This window comes from Cystoisospora suis (assembly GCF_002600585.1).
Source record: "Cystoisospora suis strain Wien I chromosome Unknown contig_5295, whole genome shotgun sequence".
Lineage (NCBI taxonomy): Eukaryota > Apicomplexa > Conoidasida > Eucoccidiorida > Sarcocystidae > Cystoisospora > Cystoisospora suis.
Window position 1 is genome coordinate 42646 of NW_027158085.1, and position 10092 is coordinate 52737.

Here is a 10092-nt window from a genome sequence, read left to right on the forward strand (position 1 = left end):
ACCACACTAGGAGCCCTCTCAAAAGGGATCCTAGCGCTGAATTCGCTTCAGCTCTGTCAGCCGGACCGTCTGTGAAAACAGCTTACGGAAAAGCTGCCGTACGAGCGGCTATCTCACCGTGAAAGCAAGTTAGACTCTAGCATTTTTCGCTGGGGTCACAGGTTAGCTAATGGGAGAGGAGCAGTTCTTCCGTAATCCTCCGTCTCAGAGCAAGGCTTGACCCCGGACTCCTTTCTCTCCTCTGTGGGCGAACCAGCTTGGTCTCGCCACCCTGCCGAGAGGTCTCACTTGCTGAACAACCCGGAGCTCGGTGGTCTCGTGCCGCCCACCAGCGCTTGCACCGACGGTTGGGCCAGCCCTGTGAGGCAGGTCCCGAAACGCAGTCATTCGGCGACCTTTCTTGTGAAATAATCTTTGTACAGCTATTTCGACACCGATAAACTATAAAGACTACTTCAGGGCGCTGCAACCCGCCTGCTTGGGAGAGTGTACGCGACACGAGTGAGGGCTTTAATGGAGGCTGAAGCTCAAGGAAACAAACTGCGTAGTGTACTCGCAGGCCCCGTCCCTCCGAGGAAACCGGGGTTCCGCATAACAGCGCCTGTCGGGGCGTGAGAGTGAACACGGTGGCCGCCATTGTGGCTCTGGTGTACTTCCCCTGAGAGGGTGAATCACCTCTACGGGTTCCGTAGAAGGTCTGCTCCCCGTCAGTGAAGAGTAACTACCCACGATCGAAGATATCCTCTGTTCTGAACTCTCATGCAACTGTCAGACAGTGGCGCAACTATCATCACCTACCGGGCCGGACTACCGTGATACTCCCCATAGACTGGACGGCGAGCATCTCCGAGACCTGCAGGGTGTCTGGCAGACCTGGCATTGCTTTTGTAGTCACCGTTCGCGCTGCCCCCAGGGACCGGAGGGGAAATTCTCTAAGATACCCGGCTTGCTCACCGTCAACACCTCGCGCCACTCGACAACTCTCGGGAATGTACGCGTCCGAAAGCGGGGAATGGTACCCGGGACTGCAGAAGGCGAACTGTCGTCAAGGTCTCTTTCAGCCGGCTAAGACCACACGAGGTTGCCGTCTTGAAATCCCCTGTAGCAGTGTGTACGACTGTAGGCCCGATGTTAGCAGCGCGCTGTAGAGCGCTAGCTGGTGAGCACTGCGATCCGGGACCCACCTCACCCATGTGGACTGGATTTCATTGGTGTGCGAAAAGGTGTACCCACGTTTGTAGGCGAGACAAGGGCTTTGCTTTGCAGAACCTCTCCGTTCTTTCCAGCTCTTGGCTTGCCGTTATCAACAAGTGACGGCGGCCTTCATGGCAAACGCGGAGGCCGAGACATGCCGCGTCGTCCCGGGGGGGGGAAGGAACTCGCAAGATACCCTTTTTTGAATCGCCATGCCGGCGTGACCTTTCTTCGGCAAAACCGGGTACCGTTGTGCGTTTGTTTTCTCGTCTTACTGGTGATCGAAACAAGAGCTTGGTCTTTCCTACCTCGGTGTCACGTCACGCCGCCGAGAGGGAGACTGCGGCGGGTGAATTCGGCGTCTCCGTAGGGGGACCCACCAGCCGGTGCGTGAGGACTTCTTTGCACTAGCATACCCAAGCTACCCGCGTGCGCGAGTTCCGGAGACAGGACATTTGCTGCTTCTGCCGCAGGGCGTTTGGCTCAGGTGGGCGCCAAAACCGGGAGATTTCCTCCAGGGCCTCGCCGGGTTTCCCGCCGCAGCCTTCTGGTGGTGTAGTAAGATGCGTTTTCTAGTCTTGTTTATCTCGTCTGCATCTCTGCTGAAAGTAGCGGACGCGACACACACGCGTGTTCTGGCCCACAGCGGTTCCTCGAACAATAGTGCCAAGATGTGCGGCACTGTGACGACGAAGAAACTTGTCCTTCCCCCTGCATCTTGGGGTGCGTCATCTCTTTAGAGCTCTCCGGGGACTCGTCCAGCTCGGCAGGATCTGTGCACTAGACTGGCGCAGGGGTAAGCAAGAAGTCAGGTGATGGAAATGTCGACTTCGGTCCTTCCGGGAAAGCGCGAGACCCGAGGAGACAAGAATGGCAGGTGTCGGCACCGCGGGCGTTTGTACCAAGGTTCAGTATTGGGAGCTTGCCAGCAGCACCATGTGCTTCATGACTTACCCGGGACTGGGGTACCCGGACGCGGCTTCAAGCTTCAACAGGCCGTGAAGCAGGCGCCCCCTTCTTTCACCAGAAAAGGATACTGCCACTGTGCTGCAGAAGAAGATAGAAGCGGAAGGTTGAAAACAAGCAGGCAGCTCGGTCACGGCTTTGACGACAGAAGAGCATTGCGCTGGCCCTCTCCGGGGTGCGGCATGGAAGAGACAGTGCGGCAGAAAACACTGACCCGCCGATTCCGTGTGCACTCGAAACGGGGCAGTGCCGTGTTTTTTTCGCCGCTTTCTTCATTGCTGCGCCTAACAATCTTCTTCCTCAGTGTCTTCGGGATTCTTCTTCTCTGCTTTCAGGATAGGCCATTCCAAATCAACTCTCGGGGGCCTGTCTCTTCTTGTCTGGCCATGCAAGTAGTTAGTCAAGGCGCATGTCGCCCTCACCACAATCACGGACGGTCCTCGCCTCTCCATGGCGCGGCCACAGCCCGGGGGTTCAGGATAGCGGACTCTTACCGCTGTCGGGGAAAAGGAACACGTTTGCGCTGCTCAATGAAGCGCCCGGGGTGGTGGGCCCCAAACCACAGTCGCTTCTTCACCGCGTCAGGAAAAAAGAAAAGACGGAAAGTGTACAGTGGCCTCTCCGATTTCCGGACTGAAGAGAGCGGGCGATACCCTCGCGATATGCGAGTTGATGCGACACGTGCACATTTCGCGGATCCAAAATATGTTTTGCAGGGCCGCAGTGATAAGCTAAAATATGTGCGGAAGAGGGTTTTATGTGATGGTACTTCCAGCGAAGGGGGCGGTATTCAGTCACTCCGCGGCGGCCGTCTCTGCGGTCAGCCGCTCCTATTCTGTTTCATCCATGAGCATCTTCGGGCTGGCGATACTACGGCTCGCTGTGTTCCGGTGCCGCTGGTTTTTTCTTCTCTCCAGCGGTTTCAGGCGTCCCGATCCACGACCTTGCTGAGTATGACTGTCCCAAGTAAGTGTCCTGAAGAGGCACGGAAGGCAGGCAGAGCAACAACAGATGCACCGCGGTTCAGTGCATCGCTCCTGTGCACGCCGGAGGTAGCAGCGACAAGGGATCCCCCGGAAAGAGGGAACAGCGCCGGTATCAGGGCGCAGGGGCGGCCAGAGCCAGGACAGGGTACCGAAGCTGAGACGGTTCGGATGCGGACGCGGACAGATTCAAAAAAAAAGCACAACAAGGCGTGTCTGGAGGAGGGGGAAACCCGTGCCCGTTCAGGTCGGAAAGGCCCTTCTGTCCAGTGTGTCGAAGAGGCATTCGTACGTGTCGTGGAAGCCGTACTGCACGCGGGATCGAATCAGGACTTCCCGTCGGATTCAACAGGATTCATGCACTCAACGCGTGCCACAAGACCGCAGAGCCCAGCAGCATCTCCGGGCTACGGCAGCAAGATAGACTTCCGGGCCCGTCTTGAAGAGACAGCAGAGACAACTCTCGAGAGTGAACCAGAGAAGGCAAGTGCACAGTCGGAAGGACTCGACGGTTGCCTGCTGGGGGCAATTGCGCGAGCTGGAGACGAAGCAGAACGAGGCGCGAAACGTGGTGGAGCATTTCATTGTGAGACAAACACGGACTGCCCGTATCCCGAAGTGTCGCCCATCGTACGAGAAGCGGTGGCAAACTTCCGAAGGGCTGCGCAAGAGCTTCTCGGAATTCCCGTAGCAGCGAGGAATCAAAAGGATGAACTGAGGAGTGAAGAGGCCTTGAAAGGGGGAAACGTGCACAGTGAGGAGAGAGGCAAACGCGGGTCACTGAAAAAGAGCCAGTCTTCAGGAAGAGCAAGCGAAAACAAAAGCTGTGTGTGGTTCGATCTGACCAAACAGCGGCTCATGGTGGATAGGAACGAATTGATGCGTCAGTTGGGTGAACCGGCGAAGGGTGGTTGGACGTTGCGTTTTCTGGGCACTGGCTCAATGCAGCCATCGGTGAGTATTTTTGTGTCAAGCTCTCAACTCAAAAGAGTCTTGTTTTTTTTTTCCTTCCTTGGTTAAAGGAGGTCCCTCGTTCATCGGAAGGCCATTACTTAAAAAATTTTCAATATGATCGGAGCTTTAACAGTGAACTGCTAGTACGCCTGACGCCTCTCCAAATTTTCGGTGCGGCACTGATCTCGTGTACGCTAGAAGACACTCGCAGGGTGTACGCTGTTGGAGCACATTGCGCGTTTGACAACTCGTTGTGATTCAAGGACCATGGCACAGCATCTCCATAATACATGTGACATCTGGTTGTTCGACAGGTAACCCGCAACACATCTGCTATTCTCTTCACCCGTGGAGACGGCATCTCGTGGTTGTTCGACTGTGGTGGAGGCGCATCGGCTGCCGCTTTCCCACCCTTGCCTTCATCTGCTACGCGGTCTCGCCTGTCGCCTCTCCTTGAGAGATTGTTGGGCTCCGCTTGGTCGGAGCGTGGGTTTCCACCACGGAACTTGCTCACGATCGCTGGGCAGGGATCCGGCGCGCCGATGGCATCCAAAACACGCCGGGAAAGGGAACTAGAGCGACAGAGGCAACACGCCGTCGCCGAACACCTTCTGAGGCAGCCGAGGGAGGCAGCCGCGCTCTCTGTTGCCGCTGGTGCGATTGCAGATAGGAGTCCCGTCTTCGAAAGCGGAGGAACGGAAGAGAGTGAAGCGACAGGCCAACTTGCACCACCTCAGAGCGCACGGAAGGTGAGTCAATCAAAATAGCGACGGCAGCCGGTGCCGGCTTTTCTCGAGGAATGCTCTGGGAAGCATGCTCAGAGAATTTTGTCTCCGCAGTTGCCAACCGTCGTGCCATGAGGCAGCTACGCCCGCGACACTGAGCGGAGTCCTTCCGTCCCGAGGCCTTGTCAGAGCAGACCGCCTGTTGGACGTCTCGAGGCACCCGCTACAGAATGCTCGCGGCATATGCAAGGAAACTGACCAACTCTACAATTTCTTTTCGTACAGAAACGGGTTAGCCGGATTGGCAAAATCTTCGTTACCCACTTGCATGGCGACCACTCGCTCGGCATTCCATCTTTGCTCTCCCAAGTCGCGGCAGGGCCACCCGTGTCTCGGGTTGTGAAGAGTGCTGAGAGACCCGCGACCGCTCCTTCTCATGGAACGAAGCTCAGCAGTACCCACGGTCCCGAGGGTGGCATCACAAGTGACAATCGGTCCCGCACATGTTCCTGCGCACCGGCAGCAGAGACAGAGTCCCAGCCGCCCAGGGTTGACAACATTCACGTATGTGCGAATACTTTGGACAAGACCGTTCAAGAAGCAGATTCTGGCAAGTTTCAACACACGGAAGGAACGGAGGACCAGCAAGACGGAGACGCCGATGCACCTGTCGTTGATATTTTTGGCCCAGAGGGGCTCCGGAATTTGCTTAGAGCACACTTTGTGGTAAGCTTGTCACTGTCCTACTGAAACTGCTGCTAGCTCTGCACGTGGCAGGCTGCAGTTGTTCTGTCCGCCATGCCCCACTGACGGTAGACCGTGAATTCCGTCACGCTCTTAGTACAGTTGAGGTATGCATTTATTTCTTTCTCAGTCTCTCTTTCTTTTCTTTCTCACTCTTTCTTTCTTCTACATCATTGTGTGTCTTCCTCTTTCTCTTTCTTTCCTCTACTAGTCATCGGGGGTTGAGGGAGCGGGTTAACTGATGGGAGGCTGGAGTTGCACATGTTGGATCCGACAGGTGCGTTTGTCTTCAGTTGTTCTGGGGCGTAGTGAGTTCCTCACCCACAGTTTAACCTATACTGTCAGAGTCTTTGCTTGAAAGTCGGAGTCCGTCGTGTTCAAAAGAAAGGACCTACGCTGCAGCTGTTTTCATTCATTCAACTGCTGTGAAGTAAGAGAGCTATTGTTTCAGTAACGCAGTAGCTATAGTTGGAGCGAGAGCAGAACTTCCTGCGTGGCGGATAAGGGCAGGGATAGAAGTGGCGCCTACCGAGATATGCACCCCTGAGAAATTCAGCTCGGAAGACAAGGCGAAGGCCAAGTCACCGGCGACGGCAGATTGGTTGTGTATTCTGTGGTGTTCCAAGATATTCGAAACTGATTCGTATGGTTAGAGGTGAATTACATTTTAGTACAACAGGCCCTTATATAGAACTGCTCACCAGCTGTAAATGGAAAATTAAACTTAGGTGGTCAGAGTGCATTGCCAAGTCTCACCAACATCTATCCCTGATCCGCCGGCCCCCCCCTGGTAGCCTGCGGTGCTTGACAGCGGCTGACCCAAGGTGGCAGTACGCTTGCGCGCCAGTCGTACATCTAGGTGTCCCCAGGGCAAGTCTGTGCGTGGCCGGCCTCTAGGGGACGTATGTGCGGCGCTCCGCGCGATACCGAGTCCACGAGCTGAAGAACGTCCCCTGCCTTCATCATGGTGGGCGGTGCACCCACCCGACGCTTCCTGAACTACCCAAGTAAGGAACACGGGCAACAGAGCCGGGTCCTGCTTCGAATGCTAGCCGCAGCGAGCTTCCGCCATCCAGGCTGGCGAGAATGCAACAAAGACTTGCAAGGTCGCTGGAAACGAGTATATGCTCAAGCAGCAGGCTGCCTGAGCGCTTGAAGTCGCGGCGCCTAGGAGAGCGGGTGCGTGTTTGCCTTGTTCGTTACATCGTCTGGGGCTCCGTGACCCTCGATCTCCGCACTGCTGAATCAGCGACCCTGCTTACCTGCACGTGCTCCAGTGAAGGAAAGGGGCAACGTTACCTGTTTGAGTACTTGCAAGCGGACCGTCTGTCGCGCAAGCTGATCCATTGCCGGTCGACAGCGTTTCCCTGATGACGCGAGCCAAGTTGGAATGCTAGCGCAGTGTACTTCCTTGAGGTTTTCGGTTCTCACGTCGGACACGACGCGACAGACATATATGGGGGCAAGCTAACCCTAATTCGTTTTCGTACTGGAAACTGCTGAGAAAACACTCCCGTGAGCCGCCGTTGCTTCGGGGGGCCGTTGAAGACCGTGTGCCCAGTTATAGGCGCTGCCTGGAAGTGGCGAATGAACAGTCCTGTGTCGGATGAGATAACCGTCAGAGAGCAATGCGCTTGTTCTTCAGCGCATCTTCCTCAGCAGTTCTGTCGATGGCACCAGGAAACGTAGTCAAACGCCATTTTTTGCAGGCAATAGGTTTGCTGACCGCGAACGTACACGCCAGGCAGTCCAGGAGGCGTCGTGATCAACATCAGCCAATTCCCTCACACAATGCGTAACCGCTGCTGACGGTCCTCGCGCGTTTTAGGCCACCCTTCGAAGAGGAAGGCTCGGACATCTTACCTCGAGCAGACGGTACATATGAGGTCTTCAGTGATGGTCGTGCGAAAGTTTTAGCAGTTCCTATCCGGGTAAGGCTGAGTGTTACTGGTTGCTGGAGCGCGGTTGCGACCTGTCCGTACCTCGCAGGCAGTTGCTTGGAAGACAGGGAAGAGGATCTCAGCGCGTCCACTGCTGCTATCGACGTCGTGGAACTTGGCGGAAAAACTGCGGCCATTCTCATAGATAAACAACTTCAGTTCTCATATGCCTGTGGGCGTGTGGGGAGTCGCCTCAGTGAACGCGATGGTATACGCGTCCTGTTTTAGCCACCTGCTGTCCCCTTAAGCCATGGTGTCTAGTCTGTCTCCTTATTCTCATCTGTATGACAGCATACAGTCCCAACTGTTGGCTACGTAGTTCAAGAGGTTGGAGAGCCGCGACGCCGCTTGAACGCCGCTTATCTACAGCCCCTGGTCAAGAAGAACTGGAACGCTCTGCTTGAGTGGGCTGAACTAAAAGGCCAGCCAAAAGCAGTCTTCAAGGTGAGGGACACCTGTCGGCTTGCAGCCACCTCCTGCGCACCTTGCCGGCCGTTATGCGCGCACAGTCTAGCAGTTTCGAACTTGCTGAGTAGGCGAGCTTTCAGATGCTGGCACGCTTTTCTCGACGGACACCTGTGGATGATATCTGTCGTACAGGTGTTGTCAGCTCTTCAGCCGGGAGAGTCTTTTACGTTCCCCGACGGGACGCGAGTTGGCTTTGACGAAGCCTTTGAAGAAGAAGCAGAGCATCTGCGCAAGTTCTGCTTGTGTGTCGACACCTGTGACGCGTCTCCCATGATGACCTTGGCCAACAATTGCGATCTATTGGTAAAGAATGATCCGATCCTTGAAGTTCCAGAACGCCGCTTGGCGGCCCGGAAGTGGTCGCACTTTTGCTACTTCACTTAGGCGGTGCACTCGTCCGCGCGGGCGGAGTTGTATATAGTTTGCGGTATTGCGAAGCTTTCCTACAACGGCCTGCACTACACTGGCGCTTCAAAAAAATTACCCGGGTCCAGCTTTGTGGAGAAACTCTAAGCGAACTTGCGTCGGGATGAAGGTCTGTGGGGGCGTAGCAGACCACGGCCTCTCTTGGTCTCCGACCGCACAGATATCTCGGAGAGGCGTGCACCTGCACAAGGCTTTTACCTGAGGCTGGCTGATAACTTTTTTCTTCGGAGAAGCATGGAGCTTTTCTTTCGTTAAAGAGCTGTGCTGCCTGCGGTGGTGCGGTTTCTGATTTCAGATTCATGAGAGTACATTAAGCGGGGCGTCTGTCACTCCTGTTAACGAAGACTGTTTCGATATAAGCGACTCGGGGAGCGACAACGGAAGCTGCGATTTTCCCGGTTCTATCAATCATGGCCGCCGGCCGAGAAACGTTGGCGACAACAGTCCCACAGGCACCGTTTCTGGATTTTCTCTTAGAGAAAAGCTGCGGATCGGTGCCAAGCAGCTCAGGACCGTGACTGATAGAGAAGCATTCTCAAGAGGACATTCTACCGCCGCGATGGCTGGCGAGTACGTGCAGATTCGGTGTGCTGTGTTACTCGGTGCAATGGAAAACTGGCGTCTAAAGCTTTCGGTCTCTGGCATTGGTCCCTAGTAAACTGGACAGTGTTAGATACCCTTCGCCGCAGTTCCTGGTGGCGCAGTGGGTGGGCAGCTGACCTTCTCTATCTCAGTGTGCATCTTGTGCAGCTATCTGTTTAGTTTGCCCTCCACTGTTTCGTTTCATGCTTAATGGCTATTCATTTCTCTCGTTTCTCGTACGCATTTTCCAAAATGGATAGCTATACGCAGATAAGTCCGAAAACAGTTCAGCAGCATCTTGAATTAACAACGGGGAAGCACCTAACCCCTTCTGCATTGGTACGTCTTTTTTTCATCTCGTTTTTGTGTCCAGATTCGCCGCCCGAGTAGGAGCATGCAGACTGGTGCTAACTCATTTCTCACAACGATACAAGGGCGACGCAAGCTTGGCATCCGTGGCGGCAATGAAACAAGTCGAACACGAAGCGGTGTAAGCCTGCTTACCCCTGGTATCTCGCGTTCCGGGGGTCACCAGCTGCGCCGTGAGACAAGGGAGCACACCTCGTGGACAGCTAATGAGGATCACCGCGGGAGCAGCAAATCGGTTGCAGACTGCTCAGTAGGCACTTCACATCTGGGATGGGGCAGTGACATTCTCGCAAAGAAAGGAGCGATGGAAACAGTTCGACCCTCACAAGGCAGCGTCGTCCTCTCGTGTCCACGCAGACATGGTAGCAAAGTTCGTTAGATCAAGCGTAAATGGCCACGTGACGATACATCTATGTTGTTTTCTAGGCAGTCACTATCCGAGACGCAATGCTCCTTGTCGAAGCAAAAAGCCGGGAAGGGCGTCAAACTGGCGGGGAAAGTCGACTATTTACGAAGCGGTTTGGACAGCGGCGAGGTATGTCACGGCGTGCACAAGCCGCCAAGGGTGTTGGCGGCCTTTGATGGGATGACTGTGAATATACCGAGACGCAGAATGACAGCGGATCAAGTCAGTGAGTGGTCCGTAGTAGCGGAGGAGGACAAGACAACGGAAGAAAAGCTCGGGGCCAAGCAAGCGTCGAAACGAAGATACAAGAAAAGCCAATCCCATCGAGACACTCA

At 55.1% G+C, this 10092-nt stretch overlaps 1 protein-coding gene across 1 annotated transcript; it reads left to right on the plus strand.

Annotated features, from left to right (window-relative positions):
- The first annotated feature begins 1285 nt into the window (after positions 1-1285).
- Positions 1286-10014, plus strand: CSUI_009102 (uncharacterized protein). Its single transcript, XM_068069221.1, has 10 exons — positions 1286-4097; positions 4412-4846; positions 5108-5548; positions 6464-6573; positions 7395-7497; positions 7798-7950; positions 8107-8277; positions 8696-8970; positions 9356-9476; positions 9778-10014. The coding sequence occupies exons 1-9, from the start codon at positions 2010-2012 to the stop codon at positions 9474-9476; spliced, it is 3897 nt and encodes a 1298-aa protein (XP_067918811.1). The 5' UTR covers positions 1286-2009; the 3' UTR covers positions 9778-10014.
- Positions 10015-10092: the final 78 nt, after the last annotated feature.

Coding starts and splice junctions, on each gene's coding strand:
- CSUI_009102 (XM_068069221.1), top strand. CDS start 2,010: ATGGAAATGTCGACTTCGGTCCTTCCGGGAAAGCGCGAGACCCGAGGA. Junction 7,498..7,797: donor TTTTAGCAGTTCCTATCCGG/GTAAGGCTGAGT, acceptor TCTGTATGACAG/CATACAGTCCCAACTGTTGG. Junction 7,951..8,106: donor AGCCAAAAGCAGTCTTCAAG/GTGAGGGACACC, acceptor TCTGTCGTACAG/GTGTTGTCAGCTCTTCAGCC.